The following is a 27,254-nucleotide window of genomic DNA, read 5'->3' as shown; positions in this document are numbered from 1 at the left end:
AGTTTTCCACTTTTACTTCATCAATATACTGTACGAGATACCTTTAAAATACAGAATATTATTGTAAGTTGAGCTTTACATATTGTGAAAGAATCATTAATATATACTGAAAGAGCTACAGTTTCTTTTGATACATGAAACAGAATTTCTCTGTCAGTCAGATCTTTGGCACTCTCCTTCTTTATCAATTATTTATTTTCCTCGACTGATATGGACCTGATAGTTCAGACTAGTTACACATTCTTGAGGGATGTTCAGACATCTCCTCTCCATTCCTCATCTCGGGATGTTGTTCTGCACTTGTTTCGCCTTTCCGTATACATGCATAACTCGAAAACACGCATACGTTTTGACTAAAGATGCACAATGGGGCAATGGACTGTCACTTTCACTTTGGCCAAATAAACAAACCACATAACTGGTTGTGACATACCACCCACCAAATGTTACCACTAGTCTATTTCTCTCCTACAATCGTAAGAGGCTGGAGAGGAGACGAGAGCCTCAATCTTTTTGCATGAATCAAATTATAAAACTCTTCGAAAGAGAAAGTCGTGTTTTCCACTTCCTTCAGATCAAAAAGATTCAATCTTGCGTCTTCCATTTTGCAGCTTTTGGGTTTTCTTTAGATTAGTTTTAAATCATATCCTACATAAAGGAAATCCCTGTACAGAATACTAAACTGAAGCAAGAAGGAGTGTATTACACAAAGCAAACAAGTAGACATGCACAGAAATGTTTAATATGTATTGACATGACCATGAATACAAAAATATCATCATTAACTCACTGATGCCACTTACCTTGAGAGAGTGGTGCTTGCTCTCATGTAGTATCATCTCCTCAGATATGATGAGAGCTCGGCTGCACAGGTCAAGAGGCTGGGCAGAAACATATTACACGGACAGATTAAGTTTTTACACATAATTTCAATTTCATTGATAATTTATATCTTTACTCTGATATGCATCAATGACCACAAGCACACATGCTCAGACTATTACCCTTAGCCTCACTGTCAAAATCTTGAATGAATGTTAAGCGTTTTTCATGATAAAAATCAGGAATATACTGCATTTGTTATAGATCTGTGAAATAAAACATGAGGTTGCAGTACCAAATCCATTTTTGGCTCCCAAATCCAAACGATCTGCAAAACGGCTAACAGCTAGTCTTTTCTTTACTGTGGGAAAGACAACTGAAACTGACAGAAAGCAAGCTGTGACTGTTAGGTGCTATGTGTGTGGTCTGTGTATGACAAGACACTGACACTTAAAATGAACAATAAGCCAACGTAGGAGGAGGGAACTTCCTCTCAAGTCCAGTGAGTGACAGAGGGCCAATTCAGTCTGTGTGTATGCAAATAATTTGCATACTGTGAAAAGTAGGGTCTGGGTTGCACGTTTCTATATGAATTAACAGGAAGTACCACCACAGTCCCTGCATTTTGTGCAAGTGTAAATGGCTGAAAAACCCCAAGACACCAACAGTATTTTAAATGATGCAGAATGTGAAAATAATAACAACTATCTTATCTCACAATGGTCTTCTTTGGTTATTTAATCGCATTTTCTGCAAGATATTTATTATACCAAATGTATACTGCATGTAGATATGCAGAAACAAGAGCATTTATTTTGCAATGACACATGACTTGACATTACTTGCCTCTGCTTCCTAATTTGGACTATTCCTCCTTCACAAATTAGCATACCATTAAGAATACATTATGTAATAAAATATTCTTCTGCTAACCTGAAGTTGAACAAAATATACAGAACAATAATAAAAACCAAAATAGTCCCTTTAATTTGAATAATACAGTTCCTGAATTTCTTGTGCTGTATCTAAAATATAGTATAAGTAAAAATGTAATAGTTTGTAATACTGACTTGCTAGGTTCTTTAACACTTTAACACTGTTTAACTTTAACACCCCCATCATTTCTTATCCGACTTCACAGATAGACTGTCTAGTGCTGTGGTCTAAAAGCAGAAATTCACAGAAAAATATGCATGTCTAAAATGTGTTATGTATGTCCCTTCATTACTTGCAAACCTCAAACATCTTTTTCCTTTTGACCCAAATCTGTTGGGGAAAACCATCATATCCAGGATGCCATCTTTTGCACTATGATATATGGGTTTCCCTATTTGACCACTGAAGACTGGTTTTCATAGCATAATGGGTACCTAGTGGCCTTAAATGCATACCACATAACCACCACAGTACAGAAATTCAAGTCTAGCCGGGTCTTTGTGTGTCACCCCCCTCTCTCTCCCCACATATCTGTATGTCTTTTTAGTGCAAATAGACAATATTGTTTTCAGTGCTTGAGATGAGGTTGAGATTAGAAAATGGGTTGGATGAAAATCTATCTATTAAATCTGAAGCTAGAGCCAACGGCCTGTTAGCTTAGCTTAGCATAAAATCTGGAAAAGGGGGGAAACAGATCTGTCCAAAAGTAAACAAAATCCACCTACCAGCAGCATTAAAGCTTACTAATAAACACAACTATATCTTGGTTGTTTAATCAGTACAAAAATTAAAGTGTAAAAATGTATAGAGTATAGTAGATCTCAAGAGGAGACAAGTGGAGACAAAAAATCTTAAATCTTAAAAAGTGTCAAGATGTCCCAAGATTGACTGTAAAACCACCAACAATCACAACTACAAACATACATTCACACAAACTGGCTCACCTGAACAAAGATGGGGAAGATAAGGATCTTGGGTGCCGCTTTGACATATCCATAGTTGGCATGTGGAGTGTGTGAGCGGACGATGGTGCAGTTCTGGTAATTGGCAAAGTTGGCATTCTGCTGTTGGTAGTTGGGTCCGCCGGCATTAGTGGACGTGGATGCCGTCTTTGTTGTCTTGGAGTTGTTCGACCGGCGCAGGAAGCCAGTACGGCTGGAGAGACCACCACCACCGCCGCCGCCGCCGCCACCACCACCACTCATACCTCCAGAAAAAGCACCTCCACCACCACCCTGGGCCTGTGGACCAGAAGCCTGCCGTGTGGGGTATAACCTGGCAGCTGTGGAACAAAAAGAGTAGATGATGAAGATGTAGAAGATGGAGCCAGGAGATGTTAGCCTAGTTCTATCGAAAGGTAACAAAATCCACCTACCAGCAGCTCTACAACTCAGTTATATATAATTAGTTTAATCCATACAAAAAAAAGAAATGAAAGAAGTACAAACTGGGGATTGGAAGGATTTAGGAGTGAGCCGCTAAGCAAACCAGATGACTGACTATTACTCTGATTACAGCTTGTCCACAACTGACTCACCATGAAAGGGCCAGAGGGTAGCTCTGTGTGCTAACTACTTTAAGTGTTGCTAAATAAAGTGTTTTCAGGGTCTTCCTGTCACCAAAGTAGAATTGTTTGCTTTGTTTGTGTTTGTCTTTTATAGTGTTGGACAAGACAGAGGATACAGATATTTTAAGCTGTTATATTAGCCAGGTTCCAGAAAAAATTTCATTTAATGTATTTCTAAGGTCAGTTTAATTCAAAACTATTTCAGGGTGCCAAATGATAAGTGATTTCAATCCTATTCATTAAAATAACAATAGTCTAAAATGTGAAGTCAAAAATGTTATTAACATTGGGCTACATCCAAAATAGTTAAGGCACCAAAGCCAACTTAAACAAAGGTTCTCAGCCAAAATGCCTCACAGGGTTGACTGTAGCCTTTAACAAACATAAAATACTATACAAGTCTTACCTAATGTTCCCTGGTTGTCTTGGTAAACAGGCCTCAAGATCTGAAAGCAGAACAATATTAAATGACATTAATATTAAATAGGCTTGTTTCAGCACAATTAAAACTGAAACTACATCTAGAATGGAACAAATCAAAAACACATTAAAACAATGACATAAGATTAAATAAGATACAGCATGTCATTGTTTTATTACTAAATTGATACTACAGTATATTGATAGTTGAAATGCAATTCTGATCTTAACGTTCTGTGATGTGAGGAAAGGGTTGCCATGAGACATACCGTATGTCCATATTATAATAAAGGACAAATGTCATTTTATAATATACTGCATGCTACTCACTTTTTTTTAAAACATTTTTCCTCATACTCGTGTCTACACTTTCTTTTTCTGCGTTGCTATACCATGAGTTTGTGTTCAGGGTTCAAGCTGGACATTAGCAAGTGTAATTTCTTACATGACATTGACTTCAATGTCTAGGACTCAGCTGAGCCCATCTGAATTGAGCTGGACTCAGTGAGGCAGTGATGGTTTCCACGTGTCAAAACAAATTACCATCAGCTGACGGAGTAAAGATAGAAAGCTGCCACCACGACACGTTGTTCAGATTAATATAGTAGGTAAACTAGGGGTTGGAAAGTCACAGAATGTTTAAACATATCATTAGCATGCTTTCCTGTCAACTTATCAAGATAAATATTTTCCATAGTGTGGGCTTTCAAAGCTCTTTGTTTGTGAACTAGACTATTGTGTCGGTGTGATATGTCACCAACATGACCCATTTCCAGAGGGCTTTTGGTATATTTAGCCTGTGATGGCCACCACCAAAATATCACCAAAATCCCGGCCTCCTTTTTGGTTTGGGATAGAAGTAGTGGCCTCTAATCTTTTTCCAGGGACTAACCAGAACACTCTACTCTCTTTCTTTCCATGTTTTTCTGCTATTTTTCTGAATCTACCTCTGTTCATCCTTACACAATCAATCTTATCATATGTGTGTCTGTCTTTTGCCATGATGCAGTACAGTGTACCTTTACTGAACCTCAACCTGGGAATCATTCACAGATGGAAGATGGACACAACATAAGGCAAACACAGATGCACACACATAACACACACACAGCTCCATGTTACAGACTTACTGGCTGTCAGACACAGAGGAAGAGATACAGAAATAAGATAATTTAGGTTAACTATAAACTCTACATATGACAGCAAAAGGATTTAGTTAGTTAGACATGTTTTGGAAGTCTTGTTATTTAGATACTGTAGGCTGAACCTAGATTGCAATCAACAAAAGACAACGTCTCAAAAACATCTTGAATCTTGTGGTTCAACATGTTTGTTGGTTATTGTAATAATACAAATGTGGTTAATGGGTTAGTATTGTACTGTTACAGTTGTGTTAGCTGAGGAATTCAGTTCAGTCTTTTGATTTTAATGAGTTTGCTTTATTTTGTTTTTATGATCAAAGCTTTTACCTCATATACATAATGTCACTGGATGAAAAAATAAGTACATGCTGTGTAAAAGGTCATATACAGTACATGTCATATTGTGCATGTACATGCATGTTACACTGCATATTGTGCAATGGACCAGTCTTGGAATATGTGACAGTACTATTTTTGTTGAATTATTTCTTTTTGTAAAATGCCAGAAATATTTGTTTTTAAGCTACTGATGTATAATCCGTGGCACACATATGATTTATGTTTTCCATATGATAGCTGTAGGATAAATAATGTCAGATACATATGCTTTGTTTTCCTAATATGAACTGTGCTTAGTGGTAGAATGTAATGAAAGAAATATTGCCAAAACTTTACATATTACAGGCATACAATATATTATTAACAGCTACATATTATATGTTATTATCTCCTCTTGTTGTCTATTACTCCATATCTACATTACACTGAACTGTATGTAATGTATGCAGTGTCTTCAAAACATGTCTTAAAGCACATCAGTGAGACAGCAGCAACCCAATTGGCCCAGACATACTGTATATACAGTCCTTCTATCTATCAGCACCAGGGATGTAAGGTAAGGAGACATATCTAGGATGAGCCACCATATGACCATGGTGAGGATGGGGAGGACGAAGAAGATGATGAAGATGCAGCCCACCACCAGTTTGCGGTACCTGGCTTCCAGGATTGATGGGGGCCAGGATAATGTAGTTGTCCCCGTTGGATGCCTTCACCCTGGTACCCTTCAGCGTGGCAGTGTGAGGGTGGTGGAGGTGTCGCGGTTTCCCATCCAGCTCCTCGGCCGACCCTCCCTGGGCCCCCCACCCCATCGTCCCTACGCCTACGCCACTGCTATTTCCAGCTTCGGAGCCATTGACCAGCAGCCTGCGGGCCGCACTGGCACGGTGGTGGGCTGGGAGAGGGGGCACAGCTGGGGGAGTTTTGCTGGCGCCAACATCTGGTATGCGCCGGCGAGTAGGGGGTGAGGGGGCGTCATAGTTTGAGGTGGAGGTGGAGGGTTTGTAGGAGGGCCGGTGGATGAGGCCCTCAAAATTAGGCTTAGCTGAAGGGCCCGTGCGCCACACCACCACTGTGATTTCATTAGCGCTGTTTCTACAATGAGAAAGAAAGAAAATGATCAACAAAGTCTGCTGGAGTGTAAATTCTAAATATATACTTCATAAATCAACATCAGATCTTACACTAATTGCCACTCACTGTCCAATCTCACAGTAAACGTAATTTCTATTGGCTACAGGCAATCTCAACCTCTGGAATAAATGATCTTTATACACCACAGCTCTTGTTCAGAAAGTTCACATTGGTCTGTAGGTCAATCATGGTGATTACAAATCACTGATCCTGAGTCCTGAGTAGGCCTGTGAAAAGGATTCCCCTATTTTGGTGTAAATTAGCCTATAATCCTCTGTTGTGTTGGACTCATTACCTGATAGCATGGGCTAAGTCCACACATTTCCACTGCTCCACTGGCTGACCATTTAGCTGCAGGAGAGTGTCCAACTGCTGCAGACCTGCCTGATCCGCTGGACCCCCTGCCAGAGTGAAGAGACAGAAAAAGTTCAGATCATTACGCCCTCTCAGGTGGAATTTATTCTATCCAGGGCTACAGCTACTTCATGTATTAAGCTTGTTCCTTTAGTACTGGAGTTACAGAAAAGAAATTTACTTTACAGATGGACAATAAAATAAATAATCGGATATTAAGCTGCTCGGAAAATTCTGGCTAAACTCAGTTTGCATTTGCATTGCAGGGACAGTGTAATGATGTGGTCAGCTCAAGATTCAGCATCTTGTTCAAAGACATGGCAGCAGGGTGGATGTCTGCCAACATGGGGGCTTGACTCCAAGTTGTCCATTTGATGGACAGCCTCCCTATTAACTGCAACACCCTGCTGACTGAGTCGATGCTAATGGTAATTCTCGAAGCTACAGCCACGAGTGGAATTTTTAAAAAAAAGAATCGCTCACAGATGACATGAATCTTTCATGATGTAAGGTGCATTCATTAGATGCCAAACTCAGGTCAATTGATATAAAGTGAAAGTAACTTTTTACATTAATATAAGCTATTATCATATTGTTTATGATAGTCTAGTAATTTGGTCTTAAGCCACGTTCATGTCATAAATATTATAAGAACTAGAAAATCTACCTTTGGCAGTCCTGCAAGTGAAAAAGAAAAACACCACTTATAGAACAACTAGTATTAGCATCAAATCTACTTTGGTTTAGTAACTTTGTTCATGACTGCTTTTAAATTCAATAGTGTATGATTTTAGTGGGATTGGTAGTAGGATGGGAGAAGTTGCAATGAGAAATGCTAAGGAGAATTTTAAGAAAGAATTGTCTTAAGCAGTTAAGGTCCAAAGACAGTGCATCAAAATTTAAACAACAACCTCTTCGTGCATACAAAACTTGCCTGGATCAACAGCCTGCACCCTCACAGGGGAATCCGAGCAGATGGTGAAGCCATATCCATCCTTTCCTCGAAGGATGGTCACCTGCAGAACACACACACGGAGAGTTATTTTGTGATGGGAAGATAAGACCTCTCTCTCTCTCTCTCTCTCTCTCTCTCTCTCACTACCTGAGTAACCAAAAGTAGCATGCTGGCAAAATACTCAGCTTCCTTCCTACAGGACGATTAAGTAGATTTGTATTCTGCTTTTACTTCCTAATAAAACTGTCTTGACAGCAGTTTCCTGGTGAACCCAATTAGCTGAGTTAGAGGGAAAAACAACTCAGAGAGATGAAAGAAGGACATTCTTTGTCCAGTAGTCAGGGAAGAATTGAATACCCATATTCGTTCACACCTATACTTTATGTTCATAGTATACACAAATACACATACTATATATATATATATATATGTATATTATACTGTATGTATTATAATACATTTTTTTTTAAAAATTTAAATACAACATGAAGCCTCAAACACATCAGATCCACACACACACACACACACACATAGACACACAGACAATGCTGATGGCTCTTTCCCATTGTCTCTCTTTCTCTTTGACCCCGCATTGTCAAACATTCGGTACCTGTGCCCGACCGCCTGAGCCAAAGTCAACATAGTTCCATCCAAAACATCTCACTTTCCATCTCATCTGCTGACAACCAGGGGCCCGAAACACACAGAAACACTCCACCCACCCTCTCTCTTTCTTTTTCTGTCTCTAGCAAAACTACATGTATATTCTGCTGTCTACCCGTGAGCAAGACGAAGAAACTTGGAGAAATTCAGTGATTATTCTGGGGCCCGAAGCTTGTGATGACCCTAAAATGTCGGGTACAATTGTAGTTTCTTATAGTCCACTGATTTTATGTGCCCTGTGTCACACTGTTCGGGGCCACAATTCCTTTACCATATTTCTCTTCCCATTATCCCTCGGATTTCTCTTTGTTTCAGTCTACTTTCAGAGTGACACTGCTAGTAACAGACACAGCTTGTCTTTTGTCATGTCTTTGTTACCTGCTGTACAAAAGCAATAATGTTATGATTATGATCTGTTTTTGTATGCATGTACCCTGTCTGAAACTTGATTAACCTTCTCACAAGTGTGATGTTGTCTTTATGGTTCTCATTGCTGAGAGCATTGTAGGTCATTATATACAAACACTGGTCATAGGAGCACCCGTACACTGTATAATTAGAAAGAATACACTAAGTGTCAGGGCAACATTTATGAAGGAGGTTGACCTTCTTCCTCTGAGGCTGATTAAGCACTTATATACACACATGGGAGCACGTATGACTACTCATCGTCATTCATGACTGTGTCAAAAAGTGCAGACGCTGTTATAATTGCAAAAAGTTTTATCGTATGTTTGTATATATTTTTGTATGAAGTCGCACGGTTACAGTGGAATAAACCTCGAATTTGGCTGTGTGACAAAACCTGAGAAAAACAGACAAAAAAGAATGAGATACACAGAAACTGGCTGTAGGTGGAGAGAGATGAAATGATGCAAAGAAGGGATAAAAAATAGATTAAATTGTGATAAAAGAGGGCAGTGGCACTTTGAAAAGTGACAGGGACGGAGCAGATGACAGAGATAAATAGAGGTGGTATGAAAAAACAGTTCTCTTGAATTTACGAAGACAGTCGCCGAACATTTTGAAGGATCAGATTGAAAATTTAATGCGTGAAAGAAAATGGTGAAAAACAAAGACTGTGACTCAATATCAAAAGAAGTGAGAGACACATCTATCCATCACGCTTCACCTTCCTATGTGTCTATGTCTTTTTATAAAAAGCAGTGTCAGACCTTGTGTCCTTTTTAAGGGAACTCTCAGAGCTGCATAATTTGGGCCGATTTCTCCAAACTCCAGAGACTTTGCAGCGTTAATTCAATTTGTAAGCATAGTTGAATCCACTTGGACTCCTCTGGTCCTAAGCCCCCCTTTCCACTTGCAAGGATTATTTTTAAACTGGAACAGAAAAGAGGAGACTAGTTTGGGAATAATGCAACATATGAGGATGGATGTTCTTTAAACTGAGAATTCAATCAATCACAAGACATTTTACTGAAATTGAATGAAGATAATTAATGGGAAATGTTTCCAGAGTGCATTAAATATTAAAATTGTATTAGCGGAGCATTATTGATGAATTAATAATACAATCAAAGGGATTGTGGAAGACCTGACTAGACTAAGATTTTAACTTTCTTGTGATGAATTTAGATGTGCCCAAAAGAAGAAAACCCTGCAGCCCATGTGTGTACAGTATGTGTTCATGCATGTGTGACAGAGCTTTTCGCTTTTTACATTCATGCCTCAGTGCTCCACCATCATTTCGGACATGGCTGCATTAAGCTAGAAGCAAAACTACTGCCAACTTCCAGCTGATGATTACAGTACATGTCTTGTCGGCAGGTCCATATAAACTACATAAAATCTATCAACCAGTGGTTGGCGATGATATCTGGGTATGGTCAGAGACTAAGACGGCACACCTTCCACACACACACATAAATACAACAAAATTGTCATGATAGATTTTTGTCATGTCTTACAAATATTCTCGAAATTCTCTTCAAAATATACACATCTATACATACTTTTAGGTTCTGTTCCACCCCAATCAGTTCAATTATATTCTGTTTCATCAGATTTGATTTTCCTATTTGTTCTAATCTGCAAATCAGATTCATTGCGTAAAGTGGCTTATGTAAGGACAGTTGCATCGGTTCATATCATAGCAAATATTGTTCGTCTCTCTTCCACTCCTGCTTTCTCACTATGTGAAGGATAAATAATGTAAATGACAGAACACTCGTTCTCCCCTCTCAAGAAACACACATCCTTTCAATCTCGTACACAGCCAATTATACCAGCCCAGATGTGTTGGACATGTAGTTGAAAGTGCATTTTTCTCCTGTACTGTAATAGCAAAATATCAGCATCTCATCTTTTTTTTATACCACTTTTGTATTAGTATGACAGCTGACTACTTTCTTGCAGCTTTGTAAATTATGGATTATTTTTTTGCAAATTATTTCTGAAAGCATCGATCAGAGATCTTTCTTTCATTCTCCCAGTCTCTCAGTGACTCAGATTGATACTGTACGCTAGATGCCTTCTTTTCTTTTTCTCACCCCCCACCCCTCTTCCTCCCTCCCTTCGCCTTACTCTCTGTAACACAAACACACCTGAGGCAGCCTACATCCGATGCAGAGGTGGCACAGGCCGTGGATAGTGTGCATAACACCTCCACCTCCTCCTCCTCCTCCAGCGTTCAAGTCTGCAGCCAGGACACACACACTGCGACGGTGACTTTCCACCTGGCCAGCCCCTCTGCAGCCCGAGTATCTCCACAGCTTCCTTTGTGCGGCTGAGTGTGTGCTCCTGGGGCTGTGCTCCGATGGCTGAGTGGATTTAAGTGTGTTATGTATCATCTCAACAGTGACAGCTGCCAAGTCTTCAAAACGTGTTCAAAACGTCCGATTTGACAAATCAGTCCAGTGACAGTCCAGTTGAGGTGGCTCTAGATAATAATACTGTGTCTCAGCTTGCTGGAAAACAGATAGGAATTCGTCGAATAGAAGAGACTTTTTTTCAACCAAACTGGCCTTTCGCTCTGCATCAACTTTCCCCAAATGGAGCTAGATTAAATTTTCTTGGTAACAGTCCTTTCTGCAAAACTGTCGTCACTCTTCCGCTGACCTCCAACTGCACTGTTATCCATTCAAGGTTTGTAAGTAATGACTCCAGTCATCAATGCACATTCCTGCAAGTGTTTATGCATCTGTACCTGTCATTTGTTCCACAGCTTCATGTCTTCCTTTTGGCTCTTTTTAAACTTCTATTCAATCGTCCCTTCTCCTTCTTTCCTTTAACTTTTCTTCTTTCTATTCTTTTCTTACATTTGTTCTATCCCGTAACACACTGTCCAGCTTCTTGCTCCATGGCCTGAACAGCAGCAGTTGCAGTAGCTCCTGAGATCAGCTGTGTGAGAGTGTGTGGCGGCGTCATGTAGGCGAGACTGGCGCTGGCTCGGCCTGCTCAGGCCACACTGTAGCTCCTGGCAGGGGCGCTCATGGGAACTCTTCAACAGCAGAAGAATAGGAGGAAGTGCCTCCCACCACCACCCCCCTCCACACACATACACACAACACATGCACTTACGCATACCTCGCCACCCCACAGCCAGGATAGCTTTGTGTGTCTGCCCCCGATAAGACCAGTTTGCTTCCTGAGTCCACACTATGAAGCTGTGAGAGGTGCTACAGCTCTCAGTCATTTGCAAATATACACTGTAGTGACTAACGTAGGAGGCAAAAGTGAGACATGTATGAATCAGAAGAGAGAAAGGCAGGTTTTTTAATAGGCGTTTATTGTGCAGGTCTGAGACTGCAAATGTGCTGTGGAGACCAGATCATATTTGCAGTGTAAACGGAAACATTTCTGATTGCTACAACTTTTTAATGACCAAACAAAAGAGAGTGACAGCTGTATTGTTTGGGCACATACTTAACTCTCTCCCTCTCTCTCCCTCTCTCTCACACACACACACACACATACCATAATCAGAATTCACACCTCATCTGACTCTTTCCACCTTAGCTCCCATACTCCCAAATCTCCGTCCAGACATTATGCTTGTTTGTTATGTTTTCGACTTCCATATTTCCTCTGCTTTTCCTTTCAGCTGCCCCCCTCACCCCCAACCGCACGGTACGGAAAGTCATAGGTCTGCAACTCTCTGACAATCTCCCCTCCTCTTCCAGTAATCCAAACATTACATTTATTTTTGTTTTCAATAGCCGTATGCCTGGGAAAGAGGTGGTAATCTGCAAAAAAAATAACAACAAACACCTCAGCAACAGTGCATGAAAAAGTCTTTTAAATTAGGGCTAAAACAGTGGCCAGTCTAACCCCTAGCAACCCCATTAATTCCTGGCTTGCCTCTTTTCTTTTTATCGTTTGAACGTCTGGCTCATGGATTGAAACATGGACAGAGAAGTGACGGAGAAAGAGAGGGGTGAAAGAGGAGCGATGCTGCACTAGTCCCTACAATGCTAATAAAGTGGCAGAAAAGGCCGTTGTCTTAAGATCTCTTCATGCCAATAGTAATGGCAGCTTTTCCCTGTTTGCCTTTTCATAAGGGCGAGGGTTACCCGTCAAGCACACAAAAAACACTTTCTCTCTCTTTCATGCTGCGCTGTTCACCTCTAAATAGGCAGAAGGACGGATTAGAAGGAGAGAAGAAAGGGAGAGAAGAAAGCATGTCTTAGGGAGAGGAGTGAAAGAAGAGTTTGAAAAGCTTGTCTGGGAGCCAGACGAGGCCAATCTGGTGTTTAGTAGTGTGGGATCTCTCTCTCACTCTGTCGCTCTCCCTCTGCCTCTCTCTCTCTCTCTTTCTGACCTGAATAAACAACTATCAAAGGAGGAGGTGTCTTCCAAGCCAGTGAACACACAAGATGGGTCAAGGCCAAGTTCAGGGTCACAGCTCAGGTTTTACTTAAAAATCCTGTGGAACTTCGGCATATGGGTTCATAACTACACTATAGTTACAACATTTTTGAGGTGACACATGATATGAGACAGTGAGATGACTACAAATCTAACAGAGCAGTCCCTTGTTTTCAGCGTTTGACTACACAGGCGAGGCGTCTACAAATTGAAATTAAGTTTAGTATTTCATAAATCTGTTAGTTAAACTGTTTATAAAAGTAAAAGTATTGTAAAGTAAAAATACTTTACAATGACAAACGAATGGGACTAACAAGTGAGTAGAGAAATAAACAGTAAAACAGTGGGCAACTAATGCACACACAAAAAAAATGAAAATATAGAAATATAATTAAAATTGAATAAAAGTAAATAAAATAAGTCAAGGCTCTGTGAAGATCTTTGAGCTAAATGTTACTGTCAGCATGCTAACATGCTCGCAAAGACAATGCTAACATCTGCTAAACATTATCAGATATCCTGAATATGTTCTGCATCTTAGTTTAGCAAGAACACAAGGTCATTTACAATGCGGTTGTATAACATTTGCTAACTAAAGTATAGCATAGCTGAGGCTGGTGGGAATGTCATTAGTTTTGCACGTATTTCTAAAACTATTCATCAAGTCATTAGGATTCATCCTGTGGGGACAATGAACAAAAAAATGATGCGAAGCCAATCCACAGTTATTAAGATACAATAACCAACAGACCAGCATTGCCCTGAAAAGAGCCATGCCACAAGCAAATGTGTTTATAAAGCCTCTCATTCACCCATGCATACACACACAAACACATCGATTGCGGTGGATCTGCCATGCAAGGCGCTGGCCATCTGGAGCAATTTAGGGTTGAGGGTTTTGCTCAAGGACACCGTATGGGGTGGCAGGGATGGAACCACTATAAGATTAATGAGCGACACACTCTTCCACCTGAGCCACACGCATCTGTACAATGTGATAAACACTGGACAACTATACGTGCATTCCATATTGTATCTGATTTGGGCTGTAACTTCAAATTAAAAGACGGTGCAGAACAGTTAGGAGCAAGGATAGGCACTCATACATCCTGCATCTTGCAGAAGACATACAATGTTTAGGAGCAGCCAGGGCCCTGGGCCTAAAATACTCACAAAGGGATATGTTCTGGCAATAAAACTAACCATTCTTCATTTATTCTGAGACGCCGGCCAGAAAATCTAACCTCTCTGTCCTCTTTTCAGCTCACCTCACCCTTCCTTCCCATCTTTCCCGTCAGACAGAAGTGTCAGACCCATTTCACAGAGAAGGTTTTGGAGCTAATGCTAGCTGACAAGCAAATTGATGCGGGGGGACACGTTGTCCGGGGTGCAACTATTGTTTATTCATGAACTCTCTGCTCCCTGCCAATGACATGAGCAGATAGCTTCTTTTTTTCTGCGTGTAGACATAACTGGTAAATGCTGACATGGCGACTGAGGAGGTGAATGCTTGTTATGCTGCATGTCAGGTATTTAATCTCTGATTCAGGTGATCATTAAGTGAGAAAAACAGACATTTCCTCATACTCACATTTTGGAGATACTCAAACATTTCATGATGCTTTCTAAAAGGCAAATCTATCTGTGTTGACCTGACAGCGGCTCACAGCTTCAACGGAGGCCAGCTGCTCCAAACAGGACTATGGGATGGGGGGGGTGAGACACGGCGGGTTCAGGCAGCAACAGGACAGGCAGGAAACAGTAGAAGTGGAACAAGTTTGTAGCGAGTTCATTTCTAAGTAACTGTTAATATTATATATCATCCATCGCATCGATAAGTATGTATTTGTTTTGAGACTTGTGTGATGTCACACTTTGTTGAAATAAATTAACTAAACGTTCAGTCTACTCGCTGGGAGTTCTGACACATTCTAAATCATTGCTGCTTTTTCAGCTACCATTTAACAGGCGACTGTTAAATATTGAAATAAATATCATAAAGGTGCACGACTAGTTGACTATTGGCTTTATCTAACAACAGCTGGTCGACTCGGAAAATCTCAGTAGGGGCTGCTTTAGTTTGCAAAGACCACTCTACTCTCTACCCCCTCTCCCCCTCTCTGTCTCTCTAAACCCAGCCACCAAGGCAGACCGCTGCCCACCTTGAACCCAGGGTCTGGTTCAAGGTTTCTGCCTAATAAAAGGAAGCTTTTTCTTGCTACTGTCACCAAATGCTTGCTAATGGTGGGGACTGTTGGGTCTCTGTAAATAATTTTATTAGGAATACAGTCTGGACCTGCTCTATATGATTTAATGTTCTCTCATGATTTGGCGCTACACAAAATATAATTGAACTGAACTGAATTAGATGAATTTGCTGTTCATCAGACCACAAATGGGACAATAATTAGGTTAGAAATGTGTTTCTGAGCATCAGGCCTCACTGATAACTGCATACAAACAGAACTTTATAACCCAAACACAAATTTATAACATATATTTCACCGATTAGATGTCCGCCAGCTGCTCTCCCTCAACTCTCAGTGATTTACAGAGTTTCCTGCTAACTGCTGCTAACTGTAGCAGTTACTGTCCATCAAGTAAATCCATAAATCACAGAGAGTTCAGGCGGAGCCGCGAGAAGACATGTGACAGAGTGTTTCGTGTACTCCATCCAAAATAACCAATTTTCCTGTTTGCCTGTTTGCCAGAGGATGTCAGTTCAGTAGGCGGCCCTTCAGTTTGAGCCAGGACACATTCAATGATGACAGTTACCGTCTCACATAAGACACATGTTAATGCAAAGTGTAAAAAGGGCCTATGACTGGTATTTATCCCAAATGCAATTGGAACTACAGATCTTTTGGATAAATTGTTCAGAAGAAGCAAAGTAACAGAACTTTAGTGTGACAATTTTTAAAGCATAATTTCTCCCAAACGTGGTACATATCTAACTACGTAAGAACAATCATGTTAAGCCAAAATACTGAGGAAGGTTTTAAAAGGCCAGTGAATAGGAAAATGTTCTTGAAATAGTCCTGTGGTTTTCGGAGGGACATTCCTTTGTGGATATCAAGTATTATCTTCACAAACATCTGAAGGGTCCAAAGCCCTCAATGAGCTTTGTGTAAATCACAGAAATTATTCATGTTTAAGGCCATCATCAAACACTGGAAATTGTTTGAGTAGGTACAGAGCAGTTAATGATACCACAGAGCTCTTTGTGTAGGTGGGGTGATGGCCATGGGGTGACAGAGGGAGAAAAGAGAGAGAAAAGAGAGAGAAAAGAGAGGAGGAGGAGGAGGTGGTGGAGGAGGCCACAACAGTGAAGGAGAAAATACGCAGCAGTCTGGAAGGGAGCAAGGACAAGGCAACAGAAAACGGGTACAGAAACGAAGAGAAAGTCTAAAAGGTTTTCCATTCTCCATTAATTTAGTCGGTGAATGTGCTCCCCCCTCCCTTAACTCTCCCCTGAGACTGTCCCACACAAACCACACAATCTTCTGTTACTTTGATTCACCCGGAGATAAAGAGGAAGAGAGAGAACAAGAAGGATAGGGGAGGGAGGGGAGAGGAAGGAGAGAGTAAAGGAGCATTTACAAACACGGATGTAAAACTTTTCCATCTCAATGCTGCGTCACATCATTACTGCTCTCTTCACTTTCCATTTGACAAAAGCTGCTCAAATTCTTAACATACTGGATGCAGGATATAAGGGATCTATTGACTCAGCTGCAATGCTACAGAAATTAAACAATTTGCTTCTCATGGCACAGTGTATCATGTACACACAGGATTGAATGCAGTAGTACTACTTTATGAGATAAGTAATGTTTAATTTATGTTTCTTTGTGTTTGTGTGTGCATATGATCTACATTAAATGTAGAAAGAGGAAGAATGTGAGAAAGTGTAGTAAGCTCCTCTGTCTAATCCATCCTAGTCCATATGACCACTGCTTCCAACAGAGTTTACATCCTGGAGTCTTTCAAAAGCAACACGGATATGTTTCACTGATGTACTTGATCTGTTGAATAGGCCCAACTGACAGTGACTCCAGGAGTCTAAGTAATAATTATCATTTTTAAATTACATTAAAAGCAAATCACAAGAACTGACTATTCTTTTACTAAACTTGTCCAGTTTGGTGATTAAAACTTAAATTAATCAATTACTTTACCTCTTCACTACACCACAAAACAGAAGATGAAATTAAAAAAATAAACTACTAAAAGTTCATAAATTTGACTGGTTGGGTAATTCTAAAGTAGGTTATAATGCTAGGAAATATAATGCTTGCCAGATTTTATTTTCTATAAACAAGATGAAAACTAACTAATGTATGTGGCAATCTTAATACTGAACAGTCAGTCAAACGACGACTGACAACTTATTTGATTAGCTTTCCAACAAAATCTGTCCTTGTCATGTAATATCATTTTATAGCTACAGCATTATGCAACTTGTTATGGTTATGTTTAGGCACTGATAGCACTTGGTAATGGCTAGGTAAATATCATGGCCTTGGTTTAATACAGAAGAAAGTCTGCAGTGCATTGAACATTTAACTAAAACCACAGTCTTTCTCAAACCTTAATTAAAGTGCTTTTGTTGCCTAAACCAGAGCACAGACAGGACCTAGGATGTGAATCCCAGACTCCAGTGCCACGGTGCTGCACTTTGGAGACTACAATGTCTGTGGGCTACATTACTCAAAATAACATTGCGTACCAACACAGTCTAGACATTACCTGTTCTTACAAACAAATTAGTATAGAAATTAAATTTTTCTAAGACATTATGATGGCATGGCAGTGCTCATGGCGGACTGGCCCGACTTCTGCCCCACCACCAGTTGTCAAAGCAACCCACTGACTAGCTAAAAACCATTCTCCAAAATATGAGCACAGTTATTGGGATTGTTGCTGCTTCTCATGTTTATGTGTTTTAACAGATATTGTGAAACGAGAATTAAATGACCTTACTGACAGGATGCTGAAGTTCGGCTCTCATTTCAATCCAACTTTGCATGTGTGTGTTTTGTCTTTTTTTATCCTGTAAACAGTTGGTATGATGGAAGTTGAGGGTTTAGGGCTACACTTCCGAGTGTGAATGTGAATGTGAATTCTTTCTTGTTGGTGGCGAGCACATTTTGAGCAGAATGGGTCTTATAGCAGACGGCCAGGCCATGTGTGGTTGTGGTTTCCACTGTCTCTGTGCTTATGGTCAGTATGTTTTATTAGGCTACTGCTTGTGCTGAAGTGCTGTGCCATTTTCTGACAATACGCTGTAGAAAAAATGAAAGCTGTTTACTAGCCTTCCTTTCAAGTGCTTGTCTATGGTCTCCTTTTTTCACATTCAGCTTGCTCCATACGCTGCAGCACCTTCACTTAAGTGCCATCTGCAACAAGTACCTTGCATTACAAGTCAAGTGATACATCACAGAAATATCCATGAAGGCAAGATACTATCTGCCTTATATGTGACCCCTCTGATTTTCAATAAAGGCTGGTCCTATCTAAATATAGCCACTGTCACACTTGCATCATAACCTGTAAAAGTGAATTTGCTTTAGTATTATCCATGTTGGCATCGTGTGGGAACAGGTGCCGGAGTCAATTTTCCATGAAAGTCACTCTGGAAGTTTGCCAACTCAAAACCCAGTAAGATTAGTAAGCCATGCAAGAATAAATCTTCCCCCACAGCTGTAGTGTGAACAAAAGCATGCAAAAAGATGCAGCATTCACAGCCAACAAGGCAATCCTATCTCTGGTGGGTCAAATGACTCAGGGAATAAAGAAAGAGGCACTCCTCCTCAGTTCATATTTATAAGAAAAAAACGTAACATTACGTATTCTCCAGGTCCACATACAATACTCAAAAGAAATTGTTTATTCTGTGATTAAATCAATTAATAATAATCTAGTAGCCAAAGTACAACCAGCACACTAGGCTCAGCTTACTCTTGAGATGAAAAAATATATTATTCCTAAAAACTATGAGAAGAGGACAAATTATCTAGTTTGTTCAATATGTCCTTATTCCCACCAAAATTTAAAAAACAGTCTGTCAAAAAAATAATCTTTCAAATTATATTTTTGTTGAGAGAGAAAAATGGCTTTATAAATCATAAAGTGTCCTTTAGCTTTCAAGCCTTTCAGGCTCTTGTGCAGCTTTGCATTGTCTTTGACTGACAGCTGAGCTTGCAGTGGGACACTGACATGATTGTAGGCATCATGCTCTGTTAACAGCTCAAAAGCTAAGGAACAAACAGTTTAATGATTGCTACAGCTAACTGGCTAACTTGCTATCTAGACATATAGACATCTAAAATGATGTCAGCAATACTAGTTTGTTCAACAATCCAAGGTGCAGGTACTGTAGGGACAACCTAGCTGTTAAAATAACTTATTTTGAAAAAATCCCAATGGAACTGGCTGGATTTGAACTTCTTACATGATACACTCTCCCAGTAAAGCTCAACACTGACTGACCAGAGCAAAGAAGCTGCTGGCAAAACCATGTGTCAAAGAGGTAGCTGTTGTTCATTCCTCCCAAGGCCAACAGCAGAGTAAGCAGTGATAAGGATTGGAGTTCATCTGGGATTTAGATCTCCAAACAAGGGAAAAACCGGAAAAATCCACAAAAGACAAAAATAACATGTTTACATTTGCTACATTTGTCCATTATGGGTCCAAAACCATACTTTAGGTTGACCCCTGAATATGTTATAAATATGTTTCTGTTACTGTTGTCATAATTGCTGCTGTTGTCAAGCAAATACTGACTTAAATAATCACTGTTTCCTATTCCCGGCTGTAAAATGGGTAAAAGTATCATCAGTCATGCTCCAGTGTCTCTGTCAACAGTTTAAGTGGTCTTTCTCATTCATTTTTAATTAATTCATGGCTACCATGCAGTCAACCACGTGGAAATTGGGAAAATGGACTTTAAAGAGATGTCAAACTTAAAATATTAAGACAAAACTGAGTTGCCATAAAATGTAAAGGATGAGAGAGTATACAGGATACATATGTGATGTCCATGAACAGATAAAAAAAACTTGTTTCACATCTGACTACACATTTCTCTTTTCCCCTTTCTCATGACAAATCATCTTTGCTCCACACGCAAGTGAGCTTTTTGACAAATCTTGTCTTTCAAGAACTGACATCTTACTCCATTCACCGCTCGAAGCTCAAACACATGATTCAATTAGTTGCTGTGGTTGCTGAGAATGTGTAACATGGAATACATGCAGTAAATATCTTACTGAAGGCATGTTTATGCATGATGTGTTTGTTGGACATGGTGCACTGTCACGGGTCAACTACTTTGTATACATTAAATACAGGCCTATCCATTCATTGTGCACGCACATGCAAAGGCAATGAAGAAAAATACATAATGGGAAACGCAAACTACTAACCATCAAAGAAACTAATAAGCTATGCACCTGCAAAGAGAAATACTCAGCAAAACTTCCAACAAACAATTACAGTGATAAATTTAATAGACAGTATGTACACGTCCACACACTCAGTTCAACTTTTAAAATATTTCTGAGCAGATAAAGCAAAAGATATAAGTATGTTTAAGCTTTACACTCACACACAGGAAGTTAAAAAAGATTTGATTGTACTTACTGTTAAGCATTGCATATTCTCAGGGCGATTGGTCTCGGGGGCAGCACCATGGTTTGACAGCACAGCCTCTGAAATGTAGACAAAGGAATCACGGGCTGAGACAGTGCCTTTGGAGCACATTTCTCTCCGTGCCAACGCAAAACAGCCTTCTGGATGCACAAAAATAAAGTCCTCAAATAGTTCTGAGAGTCCATACAAGTGACTCAGAAAGATAACAACAAGCAATTATGGCAACATTTGTCTGGAGCAGCCTTTCGCTGGGCTGGGATTCAAACTTCAGAGCGCACATAAAAGGCAAAAAAACAGGCCAGCCGAGTCAAGGAAAATCCTGTAAGATGCGAGGATCCAACAAACTGCCCAAGAGAGGAGTGGAAGTGAGAACAAGTGAGAGGGAGGGAAGGAGGGAGGGGTGAAGAAGAGAAAAGGAACTCCTCTCTCACTCTATTATCCGTCCGTCACAGGGCTCCTGGGAAGTTGCCATGGTTACAGGGACTCACGCCTCAGTGTCCTTTTAACTATTGCTCATAAAGGCAGCATTCAGCTTTGGGCCACAATGCAGATCTCCCTCTCTCTCTCTCTTCTCTTTCTGTCTCTTTCTGTCTCTTTCTTTCTACTTTTCCTTCTGTTTACATCTGTCTACATCTTTTACTTATATGCATCTTTTCTTCTCATTTTCTGCCCTTCTTCTCTGTCTCTCCAAACTTCAAACAGAGCAACCCCACCGTCTCCCCTCCAACCACCACCTCCGTCTTCTGTTTGGTGTTTCTATCTTCCCTTTTATCCTTCACTTTGCTATACTCCTCCATCACACCCCTACCTCCATCACCATAGGAGATAAATTATCCTTCCTCAGACTGTGAAATGTTATTTTCCAAACTCTGCCAACCAAGTCGAAACAGCTCCAGCATAAGTCAAAGAGTGTAAGCAGATAAGCACCCTTCTGTTCACCTTATGAAAAGTTGAAATAATCACATTACATACAAACACATACCTTGAAATATTCACTTAAGTAGCTTTAAAGTGAAAAAAACAACTCTGCATTACAGTGCTGTATATATGTTTTTTTTTATTTTCTTGTTGCAACATTTCACTGAAACTACATCACACTTATTCTGAATAAAATATTCAATCCAAGACATCACCTTTTATGCCTGAAATCGAAGCTTCAAAATGGAAATAATAGTAATAATTTCATTCAGGGACCACACAAAGCTTGACAGTAAAATGTGCACTTATAAGAGACCTCCCAAGAGAAAAGACATTATGAGTCATTTCGCAAATGCCCAGAAACAACATGTTTACATTCAAGTGACAAAGTCCTCTAGCAGCCGTAGTAATTATGACTCTTGTCTGTTGGGAGCAAAGGAGGAAGTTTGGTGACGTTATTATAGAGCAAAGAAGTCTGCATAAGGAGGAGGTCAGGGTGGATAGGGAGGTCAACAAAATGTAGGACTTTGCCACAAGAGACTCCTGTTCTTTTCAAACCGATAGTCAACATTAGTTTACTTAACTATGGTGATAAAGGTCCCCTAACCTTAACAAAGTAGTAAATATAATTAAGAGCTAATTTTTAACCTATTTAAGTACTTTTTAAACCCCAAGTCATGTTTATGCCTAAACCTAATGTCAGACCATAAACTGAATTATTTTTCAAAAAGTAATTTGTAACACATTTGGAAAGCACTGACAAATTATGTTGTCCTACCCTTGAAAGTATCCGATCAAAAAACGCTTATATGTATGATTTAGGAGGACTGTTAGTTTAAGCATGTCGCCTGAACTACCCTGTTTCTACAGTCGCCCAGAATGGACAAACCACTGGCTATAGATAGGGTCTTTCGCGAGCTTCACCATCAGTGGTTCCCAACCTGAGGGTTGCAAGGCCTTTTTAATGTTAAAGAGTGCTAGAAAACTTAAAAATATACACAGTAAGCCTCTATCTCAGCATCTGGTTAACTTCTGTGAAGTGAATACCAAGTAAAGGAAAATGTTAAGTAAATTGTCTAATAGAACAATGACCAGGCTTCAGGGACAAGAAAACACTTAATTTGTCCAAAAAAAAGAAGCCTAGTAAGTTTGTTAAAAAGGATTTTAAAAAATACACAATACAGTTTTAAATATAATATGAAATATCCATTATTTTTTTCACTTAATCAGGGGTCATTAGTTTACTCAATAATAGAAAAGGGGTTCCTTAAGGAAAAAGGTTGGAACCAATGTCCTAAATGCTTAGAAAGGCTAAGCTGTATTTAAATGGTTGCAACTTCACTGCTCGATGCCACTGAATCCTACACACTGAGGTCAACAAGCCGAACCCAAACCTAACCTCTTACATTTTAATTAGTAACCCAAAAATCATTTGAAGATTGTCCAAAATGCCCCCCCCCCCCCCCCAAACCCCAATGTGCTCATATGAATACAAGGCAGTATGGGTAAAAGAGACCATACAGACACATCACATTAAAAACTAATCTAAGATACAAACTACCATAATTCATGTCTGATGAGATTAAATTGACATCTACTTTAAACCACTGACACAAGATCCTTAACTAAAACCTCCTTTCTCAGAATACGTGTGTGGGCTAGAGGTTTAAAGTTTCCACATCACACATAAGTTGCATATTTGACTGTCGGCTCCCGGACTAGTTGTGACGTCACAAAGTCATGTTTGTAGATGCAATCCTCACCTGAGAGATGAGCACAGAGAAACTTTACTTTCCCCCTTTCAGCAGTTGGAATTTTAAAATAGCAGGGGTGGACTTTAATATCTATCTGTAATCTACTTAAGACAGTCCACATGCAGAAAGGAAAGATAATCATCTCTCAACACTGGACACAGTTTCTTCTTTCCTCGGTAACCTTATAGTTTAACCCGAGGAAAGGGCCCAATCCCATACTTGCAGTTGCCATGGTAATCTGGAGGCTTTTCAGAAAAAAATGGGGGGATTCTGTCACTTGTGAATCCGAAACCTCCAGGGGTCCAGCAAAAGAGAGGGGCTAACCTGGCTGGCGTGAAGCCCAGGAGAGGAGCCTTTTGTGTGGGTAAGACATCAGTAACACAGGGCATATGAGGGGAGAGACACAAAGCAGCTGGCAACGAGAAACATCCAGCATGACTGACTTAAAAATGAGGGAAAGAAAGAGGGAGAATAAGAGACGGAAATAGTGGACAGTGGGAAAAGTCTACACAAGAGAAAGTCAGGGAATGAGAAAAAAGTAAAGTAGTTCGAAGAAGGGAGTAAACTGAAACTGAGAATGAAGAAAGACAGAAAATCAAACCCAGATGGGGGTGGGGGGAGAAAAAACAAAAAGAGGTGTAAAAATCAAGACGTACAAAAGGAAAGAATAAAGAAAAAGAAATCAAAAGGTGTTGGCAGTCTTCTACAGTTGGGTCTGACTCAGTCTCAGATCTGCCATAAAAAGCTCTTGACTCTGCCCAAGTCCCTCATTGCACCACTCGCTCACTTGACACCCAGTCCCTCTTTTCACCTCCTGTCGCCCTCAAACAAATAAACACTTGATGGAGAGAGTGGAAAAGCCAAGACAGGAGGAGATTGCCTCCACTTCATTGTCCGGGTCTCTTAAGCTCGAACATCAAGACATGAATGTTTAAATTGGTAACACCAAGAACTGACACAGTTTATGGAGAAATTAACTGACTGACTGGCAAGACATTGTGACACTAACACAATGACAAGGGGATGACAGGTTGCTTCTGACTGTTGTCCATGTTGCCAGCCAGTCAGCACATTTCAGTGTGACATTCTTGATGCCACAGTGCTTGGACAAGTACAGTATCTGACTGACAACAATAAAAATATGTTGGGATTTTGCCAGCTGTGTTGGATTACATTGACATGTATTCATTTACTTACGATCTTAACTGCAAAAGGATGAGAGGACAGAATTAGTTTAAGTGGGAAAAACTTGAATGTGAAACCACACAGACACAATAAAACCATTCCTCTTCCCCATAGTTGTTTATGCTTAATTTGAGCTGACAACATTAGTACTCACTAATGATAAAGCATTAGTACTTTTACTTTGGTACAAGTACAGTAAAAGCTATATGTACTCAGTTACAGTAAATGTAAATGATCACACCTTTTATGCATAAAAAGTGTCTATATTTGATTAAGTTCAAGTTGATTTTGTCATTTCAACCATGAAAGATACAGCTGACTGAAATATTGTTTGAATTGAATTAAATACGATTGTGTACAATATGGATGTATCAAAAACCAATAGTCCAATACATCTGAAGAAATGTGTATGTGATAAACTAAATTAAAGTGAAATTTTAGATTTGGTATGAGTTAAAAGTACTCGTTGTCGCTTTTGACCAAACACTGTTCAGTTCAGAAGGAGATACAGTCAATTGGAGAGCTTTTTGGCAATGGCTAGACAAAAGCTTCGATTTATTGAACAACCAGAGTAGAATGTTTTAAAACGGGGCTCAGTGTACAAGCTGACTTTCTGCAGGAGTCAAATTCTGCACACAGTTGAACACAAGAAATGAGCTGATACAAAAATCAGAGTAACAGGGAGAAAATCATATGAGAGCAAAACAACTACACACATACAAACCACCGGAGGTCTGAATAATGCAGCATGACTGATGCTTGGTGAGGCATAGTTTCCAGTAAACAGAGCTACAAGATTTTTTGGAAACTGACTATTTTGGTTCAATAGATTAATGGAAAATGACAGGCTAAATCATAAATGATAACAGTAAGCATGCAGTGCAAACATACAGGCTTGTACAGCACACTGTTCAAAATCACATTTGATCACATATCTATACGCTGTACGCACATTTGGCAGCTATATAGTGACAAGGTAAAGTCCCAACATCTGCTTCAAATTATAGGTCAATAGAAACTTAAAGGTGCCCTGTAGAGTTTGTAGTTGTAAATAAACATTACACTCAGTATAGTGCCCTAAAAATAAATAAATTAATAAATAAATAAATCATGCATTGTTTATTACTATTTATATTTTTCTTTCATGGTACAAACCCCAGGTTCTGGAGTCAAAGTCTTGCACTTTGTACTGTCACTATCCATTGTCCCATCCTCCTTACGCTAAAATAAATGTTTCATTCACTAAAAAACTGTTGCCTGTTGGAACAGAATCCAGCCAGTGATTACATTTGACTGCACGACATAAGTGGGAAAACTATTTTGTAATAAGTTAAACGGAATTTCTAAGAGACAAACAAAACAGGGATCCGCAGGTAAAATCATTGCCCCATAGTGCCACTAATGGTCAAAAACTCCACAGGGTAGCTTTAAGGTCTCAATAGCTAAACTCACTTGTTCAAACTTTAAAGAGATATGTGTGGGGACTAGTTTGTTGGTCGACAGGTGTTTCAGGCTACCACACAAAAAATTGACACTCCAGTAACTAACAGATTAGGCAAAAAATAAAGTAGTAAAACAGGAATCAAGCTGCGTTCAGTATGTACCAAGTATGGTTTATGATTTCAAGATGTTGCCTCTATGTTTTTCTACTGTCTGTGCCAAACAACTACAAATTTTTCCTTTGGTGTGGATGTTTGTGAAATGTGAAATAGGATTTGCATGTCTGGTTGATTAATACTGTTTTGGGTTAATTATTGTTTTATTTCTTTTGTTTGATTTGTTATAATTCCAGGTTTTAAATATTGTTTTGCAATTGTAGTGTAGACAACATATTTGGGTTCTTCTGAACTATCTTTAAATCTGAGTTTTGTTCTTATGTGTCAATAAACACATTCACTTCGGTCTTTACAGCACATGAGTAGTTTTACAGTTTGCAAAATCATTAGCCTTTTAGCTGTAAAAAAAAAAAAAAAAAAATGGCTCATCACAAGGCTGAAAGAGTGAATGCAGTCTTGGCCTGAGGGTGTTGTTGTTGGTCAATAAATAAATTGATCTGAAAAAAAAATAAAAAATATGAAATGGATACTGCAGCCTAAAATGTTCTATCCAGCTCAGTTCTTTTATATATTCTCTTTGATCAGGTTGGTCTTTATTGTGTACTGTGCTACAGTTGTCCAAACTGGTAGACTGAAGAAAATTAATGCATTTCTTTAATGTTCAACTAGGTTGCACATTGACATCTGTACATTCCCTTTGCACAGGGAGTGTTTTAACACAACACACATCCAGAAAGTAATTTATCCCATAGCCTACGGGGATCATCTCCATGCCCCAGGAGTCCAACCGGATAACTGTGTGTATGCGATCAAAGTGCTAAGCTTTTTAAAAATCAATTTTCAGAGGTCAAATACTCCACATCTTTATTTACTTTACGGGAATACTGGAGGATGAAGATGATCCCTGTAGGCATTCAATCCACTAAACCCACCATGCCTCATTAGTTGGAATAAAACTATCAAGGAGTCATGTTGACATGTTTATTAAATCCTTGTTGCTACCTTGCCATCTCTGGGACACAAGACATGTCT

General features: G+C 39.6%; 1 protein-coding gene across 1 annotated transcript in view; it reads right to left on the bottom strand.

Annotated features, from left to right (window-relative positions):
* Nucleotides 1-20,935, bottom strand: part of rgs3a (regulator of G protein signaling 3a) — a 104,630-nt gene extending 83,695 nt beyond the window's left edge. Inside the window, exons 1-7 of the mRNA XM_035667409.1 lie at nt 20,801-20,935; nt 7,649-7,730; nt 6,656-6,761; nt 5,883-6,321; nt 3,732-3,771; nt 2,703-3,040; nt 804-881 (exon numbers count right to left, since the gene is read on the bottom strand). Coding sequence (XP_035523302.1) covers nt 804-881; nt 2,703-3,040; nt 3,732-3,771; nt 5,883-6,321; nt 6,656-6,761; nt 7,649-7,730; nt 20,801-20,920 — 1,203 coding nt within the window. The 5' untranslated portion in view covers nt 20,921-20,935. The remainder of the gene's footprint in view (nt 1-803; nt 882-2,702; nt 3,041-3,731; nt 3,772-5,882; nt 6,322-6,655; nt 6,762-7,648; nt 7,731-20,800) is intronic.
* Between the last annotated feature and the right edge of the window lie 6,319 nt (nt 20,936-27,254).

This window comes from Morone saxatilis, unplaced genomic scaffold (assembly GCF_004916995.1).
Source record: "Morone saxatilis isolate NCDOM2014 unplaced genomic scaffold, NCSU_SB_2.0 Contig21, whole genome shotgun sequence".
Classification (NCBI taxonomy): domain Eukaryota; kingdom Metazoa; phylum Chordata; class Actinopteri; family Moronidae; genus Morone; species Morone saxatilis.
Note: the sequence above shows the minus strand (reverse complement) of the source record. Positions and strands in the feature narration are given on the sequence as shown.